We start from the raw sequence: 24,147 nt of genomic DNA on the forward strand, positions 1-24,147 counted from the left end.
TGGAGGTCAACGAAAAATTCCATCGTCCACACGCACCTCCACCACAGAGTCCGACTTCGAAGCGGCAACCCGCTTCAAATTTCGAAGAAACCCTCGTCATTATAAGACACGTGGCATTTTAAAATTATTTCACGATTTACATATTTAAGAAAAAAATTTAAATGCCACGTGGAATTCAGTGGAGAGGATTTCTTCAAAATTTTGAAGCGAGCTGTCCGCTTCAAAAGCTTTTTCCCACCACAAAGTATCGTATACTTTCATGGAGTGGTTAGAATCAATCGAGGCATATACGTGGTAGCTAGGAATGTGCGTATGTTAGTGAGAGAGAAGAAGAAAGAATGGTCACGCAATTCGAGGCATATACGTGGGATTTTGGGGAGAACACATACTAATAAGCCGCTATGACAAGTAACACCATTTCTATAAGTTTCTTATTTCCTTCCCTTTTCAAGTTGAAGAAGCACAGAAGCAAGAGATCTTGCTTGCGAGCACCACTAGAAGCTCGTACCACACTTCTTATTTGCTCCTCCTCCTCCTCCTCTCTCTCAGGTAAACCCTAGATAATCCCCTTCTCTGGATCTCTTCTTCGATTATAAATCATTTGAATTTTAATCCAAGTTCCACTTTTTTTATTTATTATATCAGAATTTCTGGTTTTCTAGTTCGTATGCTTAGGTAGACTTAATTTGTGGTTTTATGGTTTAGTTTGAGGTTTTCTGAGCTAACTGGATAGGTTTTGTAAGGCCATCTCCAGCCATAATATGTACTAAAATTTAAGTAAAAGCTTCATTTGATATGAAGCACTCCAGTGGTAAAGTGAAAAAATCAGGCTAACCTTACTAACTTAGTAAGATTTCAAATCTTATTGAGGGTCTTGAGCTTACATTGTGGCATCCTAAAACATTATCCAATCCCACAGAATTGTAGAGGACAAAATTTTAGAACCTCTGGAAAAAAAATTAGAAAAAAAGGAGTTAATTTTCACAGTTGGATTTTAATTTTAAATTTGGGAGTTCGGTAGCCATCCATTTTCAACATCTTGAATGAAGTCCAAAGCAGATTGTTTTTTGTGTTGTTTTGAATACTAGTTTTTCCATGAAATCTAGATGGCTCTAATGTTAAATTGTCAATGTGGGAATCTGTATGGGCTGGATGACCCTTAGTAATATTTGAAACATACTAAGTATGAAAAGTAATTTTCTTATGTAAAAAATGACCGTTGTGATTTGAGTTTTACTCAAACTCTTCCTTGATTTGAGTTTGAGTTTGGGTGAAAATCAGTTTGGTTCAAGGACTGGAGCATCAAAAGTGACAGTTTTACTCAAATTTTAAATTTGAGTCTGACTTTGGGTAAGGGCTAGAGTTATAACGTCTTTGCACATATTGACAATGATTTTGATTTGGGAGTTACTGCTGAATCTAGTGAGAATTTGGCTTCATCTGAAAAAGAAAATGATGTAGTATTGACATCGATTCTCACTTTGCTAACGTGGATGTGTGTACTGAACCATAGATGTTTTTTCATCGAGATACTAGTGAAAAACATCTATGGTTCTGTACGTATCTCCATGTCTACAAAGTGAGAATCGATGTCAATCTTGAGTTCACTCCAACATTGACTCTTTTCGTAATAGTGCTTCATGGAAAATGAGGTCCAGTCTAGGTCATTAACGTTTAGGTTGGATTTTATTGATTTACTTGAGTTTGCACTGTGGCTAGTTGTGTCAATGGGTTGGTCCATGTATACCCGGAACCAGACCTGAACTTAAACATCGGTTTCGGTTCTGATTGATTTTGGTTCTTGGTATGAGACCTTTGGAACCAGAATACCCATTGGAAACCCGTTAAAATAAAAAATAAAAATAATTTGACTTAATTACTAAGGCTTGCTTTGCTCATATGGATTACCACATTAGCAATCTAACACCATAACCTTCTAAATTTCATCTTAAAACTCGTACAAAAATAAAAATAGATAAATAACAATTTTTTTAATGTTTTTTTTTTTTCCCAAAGTTCATAGAATTTTGTTCTCTACAACCCTAAATCATGGGATTGTGATTTTTGATGTCACAAGGTGAGCCCCAGGATCCTTAGTAAGGTGAAATCCTTACTAACTTAATAAGAGTAATTCTTCTATTTTTTTTGTATTGTCTGAACTTTGATTGGTGTGTTTTGACCTTTAAAAGGATTAAAGATGAGAAAAAAAATCTAACCGGTAAGTTTGTGAGTGCAATTCAGTTCCTTCTTTGAAGTTGAAACTTGAGAAGGAGAGAAGGGAATATGTATAGACGTTTAGAAAATAGAAAGGGTTGAGACTTGAGAATTAATTTCGTGTTGATATTGAATATTGAAATATCTCTCCATAATTAGTAATTAGTATTAATTAATAATACTACTAATAATAAATATAAACATCCTCTTAAATAAAAAAAACAAAAAAAAAAACCTATTTACTAGTTTACTTGATGGAGACCTGATTCCTAATGGGTCCTTAAAATGACTACTCATAATCGACCCAAAAATTAAGCAGGTCTCTCATAGTGGATCCAAAACTAATTAATTGGTTCTGGGTACATCGGATAATTGGGTACTCGTTGACATCCCTACTTGTGGCACGATCATCCTTTTTGGGATTAAGGGGTAAAAGAGGAAAAATAATAAATTGTAAGGGTATTATTGGAAAAAGGGTAGAAGGAAAAAATGCAATAAAGTTGGAGGGGTATTATTTGGAAGGGATTAAAAGAGAAAAATGAAATAAAGTTGAAGAGTATTCTTGAAAAGAGAGAGAGATATGAGAACAAAGTTGAAATTATTCCTGGAAATGCATGCAGCATTGAATTTGAACTGCTTTTTATGGGGATAAACATTGGGGGAAGACACTCTTTGTGTTTTATTATATAGATTGTTAATTTTAATTTCCCTTAGGTCACTCTCGCAATTTGCAGGCAATAATAAATAATATATACTTTAAGAAGTGCCACTTAGCTAAGTTGTAAGACTTCTGGAGGTTGTTCTCAGATCCTAGGTTCAAACCTCTTGAACCCATACTTTTTATGCTAATTATTAACAATTAATAATATTCCTGTACTAACCAAGCATTTACTTATTAAAAAAATAATATATAGTTCTCAAATATTTTATTTTGGTAGACTCATCTTTTTGTTTTTTGATGAGTAATAATTTAATTATTAAGGGGGAATGGTCAAGATTACCAAACCAAGAAGAAGAAACATAACAAACAATAGAGAAAACATGACGGAATAAAGCAAACCGGACGGCAGGACTTGATTACATAGCAATAGAATAAACCCACTCCCATCTTCTCATGAGGTCTTCGAATTGGTAGACTCATCTTTGCAAACATCCCAATGTTGTTGAAATCTTAGCGTATTAATGATCCATGGACATAATTTAAAAATGATACTTGTATGAGCACTCAATTAAAGTCCCTTTACATTTTAGCTTTTTATCCTAGGCATAAATTGTGTGTGAATAGCCTTCAACTTAATATTTTCCATGTGAAGGAAATATTGAACCTAACAAATCACGAGTAGGAGAGTAAGTGCAAAAGTGACGTGACCCCAATAATTTCTCTTTATGGATGTCTTCATAGGAAAAATACCATCAACCAATTTCGGGAATGTTGTCAAGGCCCTTATATGAATTATGAAGAAACAATAATTCCACATAATTGCTTCGAGACTAGGGACTAGAGTTTGCTTTCCACACTATTCGATCTCCAGAGTAACTAGGTAGTACCTCAAAACAAGTAAAAATGAAGTGAAGAAGAAGAAGGACTATCATTAACAACATAAAATGTTAAATCATTAAGGTGTTCTTGATGTCTACTAGTGTCGGGGCTTAGCCAGTGTAGTATTTCCACACCACGTCTTGCTAGAATTAAGTTCTTAAACGAAGAGGGATTTACCCACCTTCATCTTGAAATAAACTACAGATCTTTCCATCTTGGGTGTTACTGTAGACCATTGTTCTTCTTCTTGGGCTATCCACAAGTATTAAAATCGCTTTCACATGCCAACATCATGGGCCACTAAAGTTCATGTAAGCTTGCATGGTTTTCCCATAGAATGTTCTTGACATTTTCATTGTAGGGTTGTCAAAAATCTTCATGAACCAAGATAATGTCAAATGAAAATACTTCCTATTCTTCTAGTTGTTCCTTCCATAAAAGAATGTTCCCTTGGGATTGTGTCTTTCCCAAGGTTAGTGGTTTTTTAGTCTATTGCTAGGTGGATTTTTGAGTTATAAAGGGGAAGTTTTACAGAGGATGCTTCCTTTCATTAAATATTGGGCATTTGAAGGGAGACGAATAGTATCTGAAGACCATGGTATTTAAATCCCATTTGCATAGTGATTGGTAGTCTCCTCAGGGATTGGTCGATTGTAAACAAGTTCCGAGATATTAGGGTGGGGGGACTTGTTGATAATTTGGAGGGGCTGATCAATTATACGCCCTTGATTTAATATTCGTCAGTGAGAATATTGCTGCTGTTGGTTTTAATATGCTTCCTTTTGTAACTTGTCGGAAAACCTCTTCCATATATGGTGGTTCTTTTAATAATATTCAATCACTTAAAAAAAGTGGCTCTTAAGTACATTATCCAGCCTCCCCCTTCTACATGTCACTTTATACCTTCATGCATTGTGAAAAGGTTGAAAGAGGATGTTCGTTGCTACTCTCTCTCTCTCTCGGAAAGGTCATCCCATTAAGGAATTTATGGTCCTCTGGTTGGGGAGGGTTTTTCTTGGAACTATGCTTTAAGAGAAATCTTAATGATTGGGAGTAAAACCATCCAAGATTCTTTATCAGGGTTTCTAATATTTCATCTAAAATTGTGATCATTCAGAGTATTTGAGAGGAAAGTAAGAGTAAGGCGTTTGTGGACAAATAGGAAGGCTTTGATATATTGTTCTTTGTGTAAAATGGTCTTTGTATAGATGACCTTTTGTTCTTAGGGAGTTCAAAAGGGTCTTGCTGGGTAGGGGTAGCTCTTGGATTTCTTTTTGTATCACCTTGTTTTCCTATATAGTTGTTTGTTTTATAGTCTAGTTTCTTCTTCTAATAAAACTCTCTTTAAAAAAAAATATCAACTCCTTGGAAGCCTGATGGTTGACATTTTCATTTGCTAGTGTGTTGTTTTCCTTTCTCGTGAAACCTGATTTTCTTGCCTGGTTACTTGGCAGATATGGATTGCACTGCAGGTCCAAGTCTCTTTCCATTACACCGTTCTAAAACTGTGCACTTGGTTTGTATTAATTATTCCTTTCCCCTCATAGTGTCAGTCAATTCCTTTGTTGATTTGAACCTATGAAATATTTCCAAGGTTCCCCCCCCCCCTTTTTATTTCTCTGTATTTAAATACATTTTCTTCATATAAAACCATATGTTTAGGTGAGGCATGCTCAGGGGATTCACAATGTAGAAGGTGAAAAGGACCATAAAGCATATCTATCTCCAGCACTTTTTGACGCACATCTCACCCCTCTAGGGTGGCAGCAGGTAAAAATTGATTATTCATATGCTTTCACACAGTTAATGTTTTTGGTTCAGTCCTGAATAATTTGATCTGTCTTCACATGAAGGAAAAATGTTTAAGAAGATTTTGTGGTATTTTAACAGGTTGATAATTTGCGTAAGCATGTTCATGCATGTGGACTTGCCAAGAGGATTGATTTAGTTATTGCATCTCCTTTGTTAAGGTACTAAATAGAGAATGTCTCAAGATTCTTGTGAATGACCTCTTTTTATTTTGTATATTATAGAAAACTTTTCTTGTACTTCACATGGTGATCAAATAATTAGCTAGGATTCTGCTACTCCTCTGAATGAGGGTGCTTGTTTTTTTTTTTTTTTTGGTCTTGAACGTCTGGGTGAGTGTGTATATGTGGTGGTGGGGATGGCAAAAGATCTATCAAAGGGAGCAGAGATTATACGGTTCTTAGCAAAAGATCTATCAAAGGGAACAGAGATTATACAGCACTTTTAACAAAAGAAATTATTTTCAGGAATTTGTTCACAAGAATGTAGCTTTGACTGACTGCGAAGTAGTCTTCGAAATGGTGCTTGTACAAACTATAAATAGGATGGAACTTGATGGATGCATTAAGATTCATTTGTAACTGTTCTCTTCCACATTTGCATTGCAGGACAATGCAGACTGCAGTTGGAGTATTTGGTGGTGAGGGCTATGTGGATGGTATGGATGTACCTCCACTAATGGTGGCAAATGCAGGGAATAATGATCGTTCTGCATATTCAAGTTTAAATTGCCCACCTTTTATAGTGATAGAGCAATGTCGAGAACATCTGGTATGTCGTGTCACAGGTTGATTTGATTTTGTTCAGAGTTGCAAGCAACAGAATGGGCAACTATATATATATGGGTCAGGTTGACAAAATCCTAGACAAAGTTTTGTCTTATATAGCTAAATTTTTTTGGAATGGGCTGATTTTTTGTGAGGATGATCTCTATAGTCATTAGATCATCCTCACAAAAAATCAGCCAATTTTGAAACTTCTAACCCCATGAAAAGTGGTTACAAACTAATGGTAAAAAATTGACGGTTCACGATTCTTTAACTTATAAACTAGGGTTAGAAATTTCAGAATAGGCTGATTTTTTGTGAGAATGATTTTCTCACCATAGAGATCATCCTAAAAAAAAAACCAGTCCATTCCGAAACTTTTAGCCCATATAAGACAAAATGCTTTGTCTAGGATTTTGTCAAAAGAATGCTGCCCTATATATATAGAGTGGCACTCGACAGCCAACATTAGAGATCCAAAAAGTTTCCTATACGGGTTAAAATTTTTGGATTGAGCTGATTTTTGGTGAGGATGATCTCCTCACCATAGAGATCATCCTCACAAAACTCAGCCCAATCTGAATCTTCTAACCCATATAGGACGAAGGTGTTGGCTACCGAACGTGACCCATATAGGGATATATATGGGTAGCGTTTGGTAGACAATCTTAGGGGGATAACGTTGGGAGACAAAATATGTCTTTTATGGCTTAAAAGTTTTAGATTGGGCTGATTTTTGTGAGGATGATTTCCTCAACATAGAGATCATCTTCACAAAGAATCAGCCCAATTTGAAACTTTTAAGCCATATAGGACAAATTTTTTCTCCCAACGTTGTCCCCCTAAGATTGTCTGCCAAACGCTCCCCTATATATATGGGGACCATTCAAGGGCCAAACATTTTGCCAACGTGTTTCATCCTATATGGGTTAGAAGTTTGGAATGGGCTGATCTTTTGTGAGGATGATCTCTATAGTGAGGAGATCATCCTCACAAAAATCAGCCCATTCTGAAAATTCTAACCCCATCGAAAGTGGTTTACAAATAATTGACGGTCCACGGTCTTCAACTTGTAAACTAGGGTTAGAAGGTTCGGACTGGGCTGATTTTTTTGTGAGGATGATCTCCTCACCATAGAGATCATTCTAACAAAAAATCAGCCCATTCCAAAACTTCGAACCCATATAGGACGAAATGTTTGGCCCTTGAATGCTCCCCTATGTATATAATTTTTTTTTTCCAGATATTTGGTATGACTTGAGATGTGGTGTTCCGATTTTGTTAGAGATTTCCAAACAAGATTTAAGAGTGGCAAAATCTGTATAAATTTACAGAATTAATTTCTTTCTTTCAAGTCATATGATGCTTATTATGTATCGAGTCATCAGCCTCTCATTAAATTGATTATCATTCTTATTCATACAAAAAGGATTCTGTAATCTACTCTTTATATATATTTCCCTCCACTTTGTAAAACTATTTATACATTCATTTTGGTCTTCTTTTCAATTGTTGTACCATACATAGTGTTCCTATTGCAAACCTACATGCATGTGTAAATGATTTTGGGACCACCATACAAACATAATGATTATGGCAACTGCAAAAAATGTGATTTTGTTCTTATCTAGGCATTGGCTTCTTGGGGATCCAAGACATCCCTACCTTAAGTAGTTATTCTTAGTTATTTATTTATTTTTTTAAATTTTACAGTTTCATTGGATAATCTTAAGATTGGCTATTCCTTCCTGTGCACCTTTCTGTGTTCCTTATTTATAGTGGCATGAAACATCTAAGGGAATGGCTAGTTGATTATTTTGTGGAATTTATGGATTTCTCTCAGATTATTAGATGTTATTTAAAAGAAAAAAAAACAAAACTTTTCCTCAAGTTGTATAATTTCCCCATCTGAAGAAATAGATGAAAAAGATGGTATATAGAGGTTTCTTTCTCTGTTCAAATTTGACGCACTGAGAAATAATGCGGAATATGAGGGTTTCCAGACCTGATTTGTTTTTTTTAATTTTTAAATTTAAAGTCTTTTGTATTGCTGATGTTTACTTTTAACTACAGGGAGTTCACCCATGCGATAAGAGGAGAAGCATTAGCGAGTATGAGTATATTTTTCCTGCAATTGATTTTTCACTTGTAAGTACTTCTGATATGAATTATAAAGTATATAATCTTGAATTAGTACTGGTTAGGAATTCATTTGTTATGATTCATCTTAGGTTTCTGAACTCAGGTTCGAGCTAATAATATTTGAATTTCTGTTCAGATAGAAAGTGACGAGGACATTCTGTGGAAGGAGAATATTAGAGAGCCAAATGAAGATGTTGCAGCGAGAGGAATGAAGTTTTTGAACTGGTGAATCTTCTTGCTAATATGACTTACGTTTGAAAACTAAAATTGTTTAGACAGAAAAACATGTCTAAAACCTGGAATTGTGTCAAATCATTTTGGACCCTAAGCAAAAATATCCTTTCATCTAGTTCCTTTTGTTATAACATGCATATGCCATGAATTCGGAGAGCCAATAGTTTCAGAGAATTCTCAAGTAAGACAAGTACATACTTCATCAAATAGCTAGCAAGATGTTCTTTGATGTTTTGTTATCTGTGAACTGGGGACAAATGGGACCCAAGAAACTTCAACACTTCCTTTATTTTCTTCCATACAGGTTGTGGACACGGAAAGAGAAGGAGATTGCTATTGTTACCCATAGTGGATTCTTGTTTCATACCCTAAAAGCATTTGGAAATGACTGTCATCCATTGATCAAGGATGAAATCTGCAAGCAGTAAGTGTTCAATGGAATTCTGCTTTGGTTGTGTGAGAATTACTTGAAATTCACCATGATATATTTGGAGCATAAAACTCGTGGATTCTAATAAAAAAAGCATAAAAATCATGGTTTGCTTAGTGCAATAAACTCTTTACTGATTATGCAATTTTAGATCAATTAGTCAATTTGACGTATCCTCTTATTTTTCTATTCTGAGTTTTGTTTACACCATTTTAGTTATTTAGTTTTAGATTCTAGTAATACTGTACCAAAACTTGGGTTCTGAAATTTGGAGAACTAAAGTAGTTCATGCATTAAAATACGGAGCATATATTTGCTTAGTTCATTTTTTACTTACCATCTACTTATCTTAGAAGCTTATAAAAAAGCCTACTTACCATACATTGAAGATAAGTTGTCCTTGAGATATGAGAAACCTCACTTTGTGAACTTCCTTTCCTAAAACTTGCCATCTTAACTGTAACTTAAAACACAATTAAAAAATGAATCTAATGTAGGGTCTCTGGACTCCTCCGTATATAGTAGGAAGAAAACTGATTGATGTGCAACTTTTATGGGACTGAACTTGCTTAGCTTAATAGTAAAATTCTTATTCACACACAATATTGCATGGTCTCTAACTTGCGCTTGCTATTTCTGCCTTGTACACATGCAGCTTTGCCAATTGTGAGCTCCGTTCAATGGTAATTGTTGATAGAAGGTGAGTTGGTCTAGTGAGCACATCTTGTTTCCTTTGTTTCTTTCTTGTTCAGATTTTGAAATTTGATTTTTTTGTTGAATCTGCAGTATGATAGGGTCAGATTTCCCGATAACAAATTACCCAGGAAAGATTCCCCCGGGACTTGACCTCCCAAGTGACGTTGCACAAGAAAAGCACCCAGAGAAGACAGTATCCAATTCATCAGCCTAGGCGGCGGGAAACTGGAACTTGAGTCCAATTCACCGTAATATCATTCGTGGAAACTGGGCGTGTTTAGGTACCCACTTCATCTACTATGTAGTGGTGGTTTTTGGAGGCAATTTGGAAAATCTTCAATATGTGAAATTTGAGTTGTGAAAAACCGTTGATTCTTTCTTCAATAAGAATGAGTTGTATACACTTTCAAATACACACACACAACCAAATGAAAATTGAAATTTTATGTAATTGGAGTTGGAGTATATGTTTTGTGTATCCGACTTAAGATAGCTAATGCAATAGGAGTTCTATATAAAATGCATTAAGGAATATTAGCACACCGCAAGAACCAAGAAGAGTATGAAATACTTACAGCGAACATTGAAGTGATGTCCTTTCTTAGGAATTGGCAATGACAAGGTTGAATTCTTATGAAATCTATGGATCATCTTTTAAGTGGAGTGAGTCACTGCAAGAGCACTCATATGAACTCTCACCTCTATTAGAGGAAGAGATTATTCGTATGAGTTGGGGGCAAACCATCTATAAGGAATCCGATCGAGGGATCTGAACAAAAAGTATTAGAAAGTAATTCTCCGCATTGGTTTCAATTTGGTCGATAAGATATGCTGCAATGGCAAGTGAGGAACCTCAAAATGCTACCCTTTAAAATAGGGTGTTAACTCAGTTATCTCATATTGGAGATTTTCAATCCCACAACTGAGTCATACTGAATCTCAGACAAGTCAATGTGAAAGGATGAATCACATGGCATATCTCCGTCGTTTATCAACGAGCCCAAGATGGTTCAATCGTGGACGAATGTTAAAATGATGATTGGACTAGTTTAGTGACAGTGATTAAATGGGATAAGCTTAAGTTAATGCCAGAGTCCCTGTAAGGGTATTAATGGAAAAATCACAACAATCAACCCACTTTGATCTATAATAGAATAAAGTATGCAATATGTTGTTATTAATGAACTCAGACAAATGGACATAATAATTCTGAAGGAAGAAATTGAACAATCAAAGAGAAGCTGAAGGAAAGGAAGATCTTTAACAAAGTAAAGGTACTCGGGATTCAAAGAGCAGAAATACCAATCTTTAAAGTTTAAATATGACTGTATTTAGACTTTAAAGTGTAAATCCAAGAAATCAAAGAGAGATTCTTGACCAATAGGCAACTCAGGACGAGATAAAGATCACATATGTGGACTTTGTTTTATAGATTTCTAATTGTTAGATGTAGAATTTTATATGGTCGTAAACAACTTTTGAACTTTTTTCAATGTGTGGTAACCCTTTATACATAATAGATCAGTAGGTGATAGATCAACTTCATCGTTCCTTCGATATAGTTTACAAGAATGAAGTTTGTATTAAAGTCATTGATAGTGATGGAGAAAAGTGACTTGTGAATGAAGGAATTGGAAAATCAAGAGGTAGATGTCCCGAAAAGCTTATGAAAATCTATTCTCTTAGTGCTTTAACGTAAAATATACTTCTTGAAATTATTAACAAGCGTGTTAATTTTATGGTTGTGACACACATTCACATCAAAAATGTCTCCCATTGTGTACATTTCAATGTTACTCCAGCACGACACTATTTGAAATAAGGGTTTTAATTCTCTTCCCTGCTTACCTGGCCATCCAATATTTGAAGAAAATGAAAATATTACCTCCACCACTAGGGCTGCAACTTGGGTAGACTGGCTTGAACTCAACCAGATTGATGAGTGAACTTGGGTTGAGTTATGTGAAAAATGAGTTAGTCAGGATTAGAATATCTCAACCCAACCTCAATTCCGATTGAGTTTAGATTGAGGATCGAGCAACCCGACTCAGCCCAAACCTGATACCAATATACTGATATACAAATATTTTTATAGTAATTATATATTTTTTGTTTAATTTGTTTTTAAATATATTTTATCTTATTATTATGGCTTGTGGACAATTGAATATTACGAATGTGAGCTTTGATTAAGTATGGTTTGTCTAAATATGTATTCTCCATATCACACATCCCACAGATACTTATATCGAAAATAAATCTCAGCTGTTGGATTTTATATTTAATTGGTTGGGATCATGTGTTTTTTCCATAAGTCGTTCTTCATGAGTTATTAGATCTTGAGTTATTAGGTTTTGTTAATGTGTGCCCTAATGACACACATTAAAGTATAATAAATACACTTTGGAAATTGGATTTTGTACCAAAAATGACCTTGAAATTTTTATTTATTTTTGTTATTATCAAAATAACCTCCCAATTTCCAATGTGTATTTATTGCACTTTAAGATGTACCGTTAAGACAGACATTTATAAAATCCTTATTTATTTTAGGGTCTTGTTAAAATAAATAACCTTACAGTCCAATAAATACACTTTGGAAATAATATTTTGTATCGAAAATGACCTTAAAAAATTATTCTTTTACCAAAATACCTTTAGATTCAAATTCGGAAAGTGTATTTATGACACTCTAACGTGTGCTAACTAAATCGTTTATTCAACAAGAGAGGAGTAAAACCTTTATTTCAAATATGTGTCCAAGAAGAGAAATGCTAGATCAATACGTATTCATAGGAAATGATTGAGACCGAAAGAGAAATGTCAGTTCCGTAAGGAAAACTTCTTGCTTTTGCTTTGCTCCATCTCTCTTTATCTTCATCTGAAGAGACATTGAGAGTGAGACCAAGTTTCCGCATTGAGCAGCCCTTGGGATTATCACAAGGCCAACTAAATATTCTTTGAAGACTTTTCTGAATATTTTTCACGAATAATTTGATTTGACATGAATCAATTGTATTTGATTAGGTATATTGCAAGGCTAGGATTTTCTTCCTTGTTATAATATTTTAAAATATTCCAAGTTAAAAAGATTATTGGAACAAAATGAAAATAAAAAATATTGAATTTCAAGTTTCAACATGAAGTGAATTATCCTTAATGGTGACCATTTGATCTTATCACAACATGAATTGGTGAACCATTTGTCAATGGGTCAATTACAAATCGGAATTAGAATCGTTAAATTTTATTGATTTTGATTCATATTGGTTTTGGTTCTCAAATTAATGGAAATGGATTTGCCAAAAAAAATCCTCCTTAAATGATTTTGATTCGCAGCTCTTATCAATTTTTATTTTCAATTGGTTCGGTTCCAAGATCCTATTCTAATCGGCTCCAATAAAATAGGATCCAAAGTCATGATTGTCGGTAACACTCATGTCAATGGTGTCTCCATCCACTGGTTTGGTTTCAAAGTAGGTGTTCGGTGTTCTCATTGGAAGGCCATGTGAGCGTCGAGACACGTGATTTTTCGTATTTAATTCACATCCCTATTTTTATCAATATTTGAGATACCTCCTTGAAGCGGATGGCCTGCTTCAAAGTTTTTTCCATGTGACCCTTTCAAACTTTAACTACCTCAACGGTAACAAATTTGTGGATGGAAACCAACTCCGCAAATTAAGGGTAAAGTGTTTTATCATATAATTTGTGGACATTTCAATGTTTATCATATGTAAACAATTTAAAAATATATGTACAAAAAATATTTAGTCAAATTAATGGAGAACTGCTATTGGCACCCCAAATTATCATCTCATCATTACACAACATTCAAACAATTTCAATAGTTGTTTACAATTATGAGTAGGTTTGTATAAAAACGAAAACCCAAAACATAAAAATCTAGCATAAAAAATCGAGATAGAGTTCCTATTGACATCCCAATTTTTTTTTTTTTATACTTATTCTCAATCATTTACAAATTTTCTTTATTTTTAATTGGGATGTAATAAATAAAAGTTAAGGGGTGCCAATAATTAATATACTAAATTATGAAAAAAATACGAGAAGTTGAAGATGCACTAGCTCTAGAGGTTGGGATAACTTCCAACAAAGATTTGAATTTGTCAATCTCACTAGAGAAGAAAATCGGAGCTTGTCGATCTCATCAGAGAAGAAGACTAAAATTCATTAATCTCACTCGAGAAGAATATCCTTTAGTAAAACACATCTTGATCAGTGTGTACCCCAAAATTTTTGAGTATCCCCTAAATGTGAAGAATTTTATCTCTAATAATTAGGTAGCCTCTATTGGTTGCCAATCATAGGGTTTCTGTAACCATCTTTGCTAGTATGCGTTGCACCTTAACATAATATCGTCTCAAGTAAATGGATCCTACATAATGTTTTTTTCCTCATGTAGCTCCCTCTAGCACTTTTTCTATTCTTGATGGAATGACACATTTACAAATAAATAACAACGCATTGTCTTGGATTCATGGCTTAAATCATATTTTAAAATTACAATTTTTTTGAGCCTAATAAAAACATTTGAAATTGATGGCCATTGAACTCCCATTTAATCTCGAGGCCTTTTTGACGGTGGATGAGACTTTGTAAGATCTCTTTTCCTCACTATCTTAGCAAGGCTAGTCGGATGCTTTATCTTTATCTCAGAAGGGACACAATCATAACAAATGCCCCCATTTGTACTTGTAAGTTGAAAGAACCTTGATAATATGACACAGCCCTCCCCCAAAAAAATCATAGAACAGTAGATCAAATGCCTCGGGATGCACAAGAATTTTTTTTATAATTCTACGTATCCCAATAGCAAATGATTTACGGTTCTGTGATGGGAGCGTAGGCGGCGTCATATTATCACCACTCAAGTTGTAATGGGGTCCAAAATGTATCATATTCCATTTATTTATGTTTCTCTTTCATTAAAAATATTCATGAAATGTTCGTGATTTTTTATGAGTTAATGGGTCCCAATTCCTCACCCTATAAATGTTCACCCAATAAACCAACTGATCCATCCAAATAATAGGAACCTGCCTTAGTTAAACAATCCTGAAATTAACTGGAAAAACTGCAACTCTGTCTCTCAACTCTCAAGATGCCAACTCTATGGAGATTGTTGTTCTTCCTTCAAATCTTCACAATCTTCTCCATGTCTCGACAGATAACACGGAACCCACACCCCGAGATCCCCTGTAATCCCCCAAATCACAACACCTACACCTTTTGCAATACATCACTACCCATCACAACTAGAGCCCAATCTCTCATTTCCCTCCTCACTGTCCCTGAAAAGATCACTCAGCTATCCAGTAGAGCTTCAGCCATACCAAGAATCGGTATACCAGCGTACGAATGGTGGTCCGAATCACTTCATGGAATTGGAACCAATGGCTATGGTGTCTCCTTCAATGGGTCAATTCCCTCTGCCACCAGCTTTCCTCAAGTGCTCGTCACCACCGCTTCTTTCAACAGAAGTCTTTGGTTCAAGATTGCATCAGCGATCGCCGTGGAAGCAAGGGCCATGTATAATGTGGGTCAAGCTGGATTGACATATTGGGCACCTAATATTAATATATTTAGAGATCCTAGATGGGGGAGGGGCCAAGAGACATCTGGCGAAGATCCATTGGTCGCTGCAGCTTATGCGATTGAGTATGTTAGAGGTTTCCAAGGAGAGAGTGGTGATGGTAGATTGATGGTTTCTGCTTGTTGTAAACACTTCACTGCTTATGATTTGGATAAGTGGGAGAATTTCAGTAGATATAGCTTTGATGCTCTGGTAATAAATGCCTCTTATGAGAAATATTTAAATAATTAAATACTAATGATGATCAATTGATATTTGATACAAATTCACATAATTTTTTAGGTGTCAGAGCAAGATATGATGGACACATATCAACCTCCATTTCAAAGCTGCATCCAAGAAGGTAAAGCAAGCTGTTTGATGTGTGCTTACAATCGGGTAAATGGAGTTCCCATGTGTGCTCGAGAGGATCTCTTAACGCAAGCTCGAACCGAATGGGGCTTCAAAGGGTTAGTAGAAACCAGTTTCTATTATACTAAATTGGTCATGAGGTTTGTAACTTATAAATGACATGTACACGCAGATATATTACGTCTGATTGTGATGCCATACGGATAATATTGGAGGAGCATGGGTACGTGGAGTCACCTGAAGATGCAGTTGCAATTGTTCTTAAAGCAGGTTGGGTTCAATGGAGTATCTTGTAACTTATTGAATTCTCCTAGATTACTTGTGATGACTTGTCTTTCTATGAGCAGGAATGGATCTTGAGTGTGGGTTGTATTTGCTTCAACATACTCAATCTGCTCTTGATCAGGGGAAGGTCCAAGAACAAGACATAGACCGAGCTCTTCTCAATGTATTTTCGACTCTAATGAATCTTGGGCTTTTCGATGGAAACCCCAGAAAGGGTAAGTTTGGAAATTTGGGACCTAAGGATGTATGTACTCAAGAACATAGGAAACTAGGACTTGAAGCCGCGAGTCAGGGCATTGTACTATTGAAGAATGATAAAAAGTTCTTGCCACTAAGTAAGAAAAATATCAACTCGTTAGCTATTATTGGTCCAATGGCAAACGATGCAGGCAAATTGGGCGGGGGCTACTCAGGTACAGTGTTGTTGTTCCGTAACCGAACTTTAATTTCTCGTGGTCATTCTAAGGGGACTAATTTCTTGTCTTTGTAGGTGTTCCTTGCAATCCAAAGAGCTTCTTTGAGGGACTTCAAGCATACGTGCAAAAGTCATCTTATGCTGCTGGTTGCCTTGACATATCATGTATATCTAATGATGGGTTCAAAGAAGCTGTTCATATCGCCAGAGAGGCTGATGTTGTCGTTGTCGTTGCTGGGTTGGACTTAACTCAAGAAACTGAGGAACTTGACCGGGTGAGCCTACTGTTGCCTGGTAAACAAATAGACCTCATATCAGCTGTTACCCTCGTAAGCAAAAGGCCTGTGATACTGATCCTTACGGGTGGGGGACCCATCGATGTCTCGTTCGCTAAAGAAAATCCTCAAATCGCAAGCATTCTCTGGGTTGGATACCCGGGTGAAGCTGGTGGGCAAGCAGTCGCAGAAATCATCTTTGGAGAGGTCAATCCAGGTTAGTAATTAACTCAAATCAAATTGAACTTATTTGATCCTTCTTCGAAAACATTTGACGTAATATTATAATGATATAGGTGGGAGACTTCCTATGACTTGGTATCCCGAATCTTTCATCAATGTGCCGATGACCGATATGAGTATGCGCTCTGATCCGTCATGCAATTACCCTGGACGAACTTACCGATTTTATACCGGAGATAAAGTATATGAATTTGGACATGGGTTAAGCTATTCCAACTATACTTACAAATTCACCTCTGTGCCCAACAAATTAAGCTTGTCAGGCTCTTCAATCATGATTAGTCCCAATAAGATCAACAAACAATACCAGAGAAGTGATGGGCTTGATTATATTCATGTTGATAAGGTTGACTCTTGTGATGCATTGAAATTTTATGCACAAATCTCGGTGATAAACAATGGGGACATGGATGGAAGCAACGTTGTGATGTTGTTCTCTAGAGCGCCCAAAATATTCGAAGGTATACCACAAAAACAGCTCATTGGATTCAATAGGGTACATACGATGTCGTACAGATCTATCGAAACCAGAATCTTAATAGAACCATGCAAGCATCTTAGCGTTGTAAATAAACGTGGAATGCGGGTATTGCCTTTGGGAAATCATATTCTGATGTTAGAAGACTTGGAGCACTCTGTGTCCGTAGAAATGTAGCAAGGCCATGTGATACTTGTATGAAGTGATATATGTTCAAAGTAGATTGTTTAACAATTCAGGGGGAAGGAATTAACTTGTCATTGGTTTCATTTTCAGGGGTGGCCATCAGCCAGATTTCTTTCTTACAATAATATATCAGTATAGTTTTCTTAAGGATATTGTGACTATGGCTATCTGTAAAGCCCAAGCAATCATTTGTAATTTGTGCCTTATGATATTTGAAGTTAGTAGATAAAATAGATCTCTTTTTTTTTTATTTTAAACTTTTTTCTTTTTGGTTGACGCTCAAAATATTTCAAAAGCCTATATTATATGATTACATAATTCGACCAAAACAAACCAACGAGCACCGGAAGCAATGTCCAAGGCATCTATCCAAAAAGGGAAAGGTCTTGAGTTTAAGGCCCTCTTTGACCATCCACAAGGATTTATCATGGCTTACCTAGTCTTTTTTGTTTTTTTTATGGGCACCACATACCAAACATTACACATCCCTGCTGTTTGGGCCTGTGGTCCATAACCGATTTGTGTACACATATATCTATAACGTGTTTTGTCCTATGTGGGCTAAAAATTTGGGATTAAGCTGATTTTTTTTTAGGATGATCTCTATTATGAGGAGATCATCCTCACCAAAAATCAGGTAATTCTAAAACTTCTAACCCCATATTTATGAGTTGAAAATTTGTGGACTGTCCATTTTTTGTAAATCACTTTTAACGAGGTAAAAAATTTCGGATTGAACTGATTTTTTGTGAGGATGATCCCCTCATCATAGAGATTATCATCACCAAAAATCAGCTCAATCTGAAACTTTTAACCCACATAGGACAAAACACGTTGTAGATATATTAGTAGATTGTATATATATATATATATTGATTGAGCTTTGCATCGATGGACTAGTTTTGTTAACCTCTAACACATCTGATTATATGATTGCTATTAAGGTCGTGATTAAATAGGAAAGCTTAAGCTAATGTTGGAGTGGGTATTATTCATGAAAAAATCACAACAATCAACCTCATCCTATGCAATGTATAGTTATTGATAGTGATGGAGAACGGAAAATTAAGTGTAAAGGTAGGAATTGAAAAAATCAAAATTGCAATGAAGTCGCATTAGTAGGAAGGATTAACTATCTTTCAAGTCAGAGGGGTCAGGTTCACATCACATCTTGAGTAGTTTAAATCCTTGAAATTCAAGTGATTCTTCTCTAAGGAGTGATTTTGAAGATGCATAATCACAAGGTCATATTTCTATTTAGATGATAAATATTTAAATTATTAAAAATTAATCATATAAATGAAAAAGACAAAAAAAAAAAATATGGTGGATCCGAGAAATGTTTTTAGAATAATAGAGAAAGTCGTATCAGATCTTGGATGAATGAATGTGAAGGACAATTTACATTAAAAAAACCCGCTCAATCATGAACAATATTAAGATGGCATCGGTGTTGAAAATTCAAAATTGTAAAGGAAGGAATTGAAAAATAAAAATCCCAATAAAGTTGCATTAGTTGCAATATAGTTGTAGTAAAAGATGATCCAATAATTAAAGATGGGGACAAGTGAAAGAGAAGATGAAGGAGAAGATAATCTTTAACAAATCAAAGTATACGTAATTTAAAGAGAAGAATAGTGATCTTTTAAGTCTACGCAGCGGTTCACTTAACATCTTGAGTAGTTTAGTAGGTGAATCCAAGAAAGTGAAGAGTGAGTCTTCTCTAAGAAGTGATTCCCCAGAGGGACTCGTACATCTTGGTAAGATAGTAGGGTCTCTTAGTCCATAATGTGGAGAAAGGGACCAAGAGAAAACAGCTCATGTGGGCTTTGTTTAGCTTCCAAAGTATAAAGCAAAAAAAGATAAAAATTAAATTAATAAATTAAAAGAAAAAAAAAGAGAGAAGAAATAAAGAGAAAAGAATAAGGAAACATTTTCCGTACTTAGGCTATGTTTGGCAACACTTTTAAAGTCTAAAGCTTGAAAATTAAAATTCAGACTTCAGAATTTTCATCCAGTATCTCCTATTGTTGATTCAAAACTTTCGAATTTTAATTCTAAAGTCTAAAATCTGAAATGAAAATAAAACTTTGAAATCTGAATTTTAAAGATGGACCATCTCTATTCAGACTTCGGAAGTGTTACTAAACACACATTTAATAAGATTTTAAGCCTTAAGATCATTTTACTCAAATGAATTACCACATCAATAATCCAACACCATAGTCCTCTAAGTTTCTTTGAAAAACTTAGATCTCGTTTTTTTTTTTTTATCAAAAAATAATTTCTTTTGAATTTGATCCAAGATTTTGTAAATGAATGACCACATGACTCCCAAACTTAAAATTGAAATTTAATAGTGAAAAGTAGAAAAAAAAATTTCTTCAAAGTTAATAAAATAAATATGGGCCACAAGCATCATATCATGTTTTGGATTGTCACAAGGTGAGCCCAGGGACCTTGGTGAGGTGAAATCCTTACTAACTTAGTAAGGCTAGTCGGATTCAAAAGAATAAGAGCTGGTTAGCTTCCGCACTGTAAGAAAAATTGAAAAAAGAAAAAGTAACGTCTGAATGATGTATTTTATAGGGAGCTAAATGACTTTACCCTTTTACTGGGATTTAACCATAGTTTTAAAACTCGTCTAGTCGACTCGAAACTTGGCTGAGTCAAATCGAGTCATTTAGATTTTAATGTCATAAAAAACTTGATAAATCAATTCGTTGAGTCAAATCAGAAACCCAGATTGAGTTGATATGAAAATTCATTGGAGTCAGCCTCAAATTAGGTCAGAAACCACATTTTCCTGAAAAAAATGCATTAAAAAATCATTTAATTTTGGTGCTCAAGTGGGATTGAGTTTGATTCGAGCCATACTGAATGGGCTAGACCTTCAAAATAAAGTTTACTTGCATCCCCAATTTTCCCAAGATGCACTAATTGTTTAATTAGTGATGACAAATTGGTGGGAAATACATTTTTCATGGAATTGCATTTTTTAGTGTTTGATGGCTAATTTTCCAATCTTGTTTAAAAATACACACTTACATCGATTTCATTTTCCGTGTCAATCTCATGAGAAAGTGAAATCGAGTCCTCTCTCCCTCTTTTGAAACAATCCTTATAGAAAAATAGAGATAAGGATGATTAAAAAGTACCAAGACCGCTTGCATTCATCACGACTCTATTAAAAAGTGCTTCTAATGAAACAAAGCCACCATACATTTATGAGAATTGAGAAAGACCCACTTGTTAAGTAAGGAGTTATGGTCACATAAGGAAATAGTCTTCATCAAACATTTGATAATTAATTGAACCACTTCTTGTTCCCAAAATGCATTACTAAATTCTACCATCAAAAGTAAATTATACAAAAGCGTCACTAAATGTTTATTTTGTTAATTTTGTAAAATTTTCATCATTTCTTTTCTTCTTTTAAATAAATATCAAAATTAATGTGCACACATTAAAATACAATAAATACACTTTGGAAATTGGATTTTGTATTGAAAATACCCTCAGATTTAGGGGCAGATTTAGAGTTGGGGAAATGGGAGGCACTTGCTCCCAGAAGAATTTTTAAACCTTCTATGAAGTAATGAGCTATTGCGACAAATAATATTTGACGGATAAAGAAATCTACAGCTACTGCCCTCACAATTTGTTTTACACTCTTAGTTGCCCTCACAAAAAAGTTTCCATTCTTATGTTACGATTTTTGTTACTTTCAGAAAAAATGTCCACTCTTACGTTGCACCCACATGAGTAAAATCTTGACTCCACCCTTGTTCAGATTCCAATTTCCTAAGTGCATTTATTACACTCTATTGTGTGCCCTAAGGGCACATGTAAACAAAATCCCAAAATCAATATTTATTTTTGGGAATTTTATTGAAAATTTAAGATTATGATGCATAACTTGATTTATTTTATGAGAATACACTTTAAAATAAAAAATTCAATGCCTTGTTAGGATGTAACTCTGAAAAATCACAAAGAATAGAAGAGAAAAGATTTAGGTCAGTCCAAGTACCTTTGAGGACTTGAGAGATAGCTATTGATAGAAACATATTGATAGAAACATTTGCTTGTAAAGAAAGGAACTAAAAAATTCAAAATGTGGGTGATCAAAATTTATTCAATTAAGTCAAAAAAATTGACTAAATAAATAAGGGGACCGACTAGTTGCACACCACTCATAACCAGTTGCACTCCATAATTTAAAAATTCCCCTTTGCACTCCATTTGGATGAATACGCTACAAAAATAATTTGAAAAGTGTTGCACTCCTTTTTTCTTTAAAAAAAAAAAGAAAAATTCTCTTCCTCAACTATGCCCATAAAAATTATTATTGGTTTAGTAATTTTTACAAAAAAAATACTTTGTCTTTTCGAAACCATGTTTACAAAATTGCATCCCCTTGAAATACGCAAGTTTATATTAATTTCTAAACAAAAATTAGAAAATCAATACCTTAAATTGAAGTCAAAGAGAACACGAGTAAAATAGTGTACAAATAGAAAATACAAAGTTACAAATAAAAAATAAATGTTAAACCCTAAAAGATTATGTATTGAAGTGCAAACAGTCTGTTAAAATAGATATTATAAAAAAATAAATAAATAAAAAGGGGGGACCATTTTTTTAGGTTTGTGTGCAAGTAATCGGCCCCATAAATAAGACATCAAATTGATATTAAAAGAAGGAAAGAAACGTAACCATGAAGAGCTTTGAAATGTCAAAATGCCAAGAAATATATTATCTCTCTCATTACGTGGAAACGTGGATAAGATAATTTTCATGAGACGTGTTTAATCTTCTCACTGTTCTCACCATATTTTAGTCCTCGAGATGCGTATCTTTTAAGTTGAAACAAGTACAACCACAAGATTTATGATAAGACTAATGACAAAATAACACGCTAAATCATAATCCGTTACGAGGATAAGAAATGCAAGTGGATATGATGGCTCTCCTTTTTTTTTTACCTAAATGACGTTGAAACCTCAACAAATTTATTAACCGTTCAATCGAACAATAATGTTGAAGTGACCTCAAGATATTATACCTCATATCTTCCTTTCTTGATGTGAAAGTGTGTAGGAATCATAAATACTTTTTGTTGAAATGCGAGTGAATCATCTATATTTTTTTTATTTAAAAAATTATCAAATCAATCCACCTTTGAATGAAAGTAACTTTTTTTTTTCCTTTCTAAGCAAAGAGTTAGATGTTAGAAGTTAATATATAATATCAATTATTCAACATGCTAATTGAATCGTTAATGTCATCAAATGCATATTCATTATATTACCGTTGGTCATTGTCTGTTTGTAAAGTCTATCACAATCACATCCCGCTCATCATATATATATATATATATATATGGGGGCGGTTCAAGGGCCATATGAGAAAACATATGAAAAAACTTTTGTTTTTCAAAATAAGAGTTAGAGGTTTTGGATTGAGCTGATTTTTTGCAAGGATGGTCACTATGATGAAAAGATCATCCTCACAAAAAATCAGCTCAATCAAAAATTTCTAAATCCATCAAAAGTGATTTACAAATTAGTGATAAAAATTGGAAAAAATCGACGGTCCACATTCTAAATCACTTTTAATGGGGTTAGAAGTTTCAGATTGGGCTGATTTTTTTTTTTGGATGATCTTCCCATCATAGAGATCATCCTCACAAAAAATCAGCTCAATCCAAAATTTCTAACCCATATTTTAAAATTTTATTAAAAACGAAAGTTTTTACATATGTTTTCTCATATGGCCCTTGAACCTGACCCTATATATATATATATATATATATATATATATATATATATATATATATATATATCTCAGAACCGATGATTCACTAGATGAAATGTTTTGTAATCTCTTCCAATATTAATTTATTAGATCATACAACTTGATTATCTTTATGTGGGATCATGAATGATAGAATATGGAGAGATTTACTGAGCAGACCTATCTAACAAAGTTAGTTGATACCTTTATATTGATTTTTGAGTTCGGATCATATAACACCAAGGACGAGGGTTAAAACCCTACTCCTACACCTTAAATATTATCATATAGATTTCTCAATTAATACAATAAAAGAAAGAGATTATCATCTAATGAGAGATCTATGTGACAAGCGGCGGGGTGCATGGGAGTGGGGATTCAACTCTCCTCCCTAGGTGTATATGATCCAAGTTCATTGATGTTTTCTCTCTTATTTATAGATTCGTGGATGAAAACCTTCTTAACAATTTTATAATCAAGGGCGGACCCAGTGATTTTCACTAGCCGGGGCCAAACAAATATGAAGATGAAATTAGAAAGATTATAAATATTAGAATTCTTATTATGTATCCATCACAAAATCATATAATATCAATAGTTTGAAATTACCATAAAGAAATTTATTAACTTCTTTAAATTTGATGAAGATCAAAAAATGATTTTATC

General features: G+C 34.3%; 2 protein-coding genes across 2 annotated transcripts; both read left to right on the forward strand.

The window, feature by feature from the left end:
* Positions 1–287: 287 nt before the first annotated feature.
* Positions 288–10,235, forward strand: LOC147409416 (phosphoglycerate mutase-like protein 1). Its single transcript, XM_086428670.1, has 10 exons — positions 288–549; positions 5,209–5,270; positions 5,417–5,524; positions 5,645–5,724; positions 6,172–6,334; positions 8,404–8,478; positions 8,609–8,697; positions 9,011–9,130; positions 9,792–9,836; positions 9,923–10,235. The coding sequence occupies exons 1-10, from the start codon at positions 402–404 to the stop codon at positions 10,044–10,046; spliced, it is 1,014 nt and encodes a 337-aa protein (XP_086284796.1). The 5' UTR covers positions 288–401; the 3' UTR covers positions 10,047–10,235.
* Positions 10,236–14,861: 4,626 nt separating this feature from the next.
* Positions 14,862–17,913, forward strand: LOC147409417 (putative beta-D-xylosidase 6). Its single transcript, XM_086428683.1, has 6 exons — positions 14,862–15,641; positions 15,732–15,898; positions 15,973–16,070; positions 16,148–16,498; positions 16,576–16,992; positions 17,072–17,913. The coding sequence occupies exons 1-6, from the start codon at positions 14,958–14,960 to the stop codon at positions 17,671–17,673; spliced, it is 2,319 nt and encodes a 772-aa protein (XP_086284809.1). The 5' UTR covers positions 14,862–14,957; the 3' UTR covers positions 17,674–17,913.
* Positions 17,914–24,147: the final 6,234 nt, after the last annotated feature.

This window comes from Akebia trifoliata, chromosome 2 (assembly GCF_017979445.1).
Source record: "Akebia trifoliata isolate Shusen 1 chromosome 2, ASM1797944v1, whole genome shotgun sequence".
NCBI lineage: Eukaryota > Viridiplantae > Streptophyta > Magnoliopsida > Ranunculales > Lardizabalaceae > Akebia > Akebia trifoliata.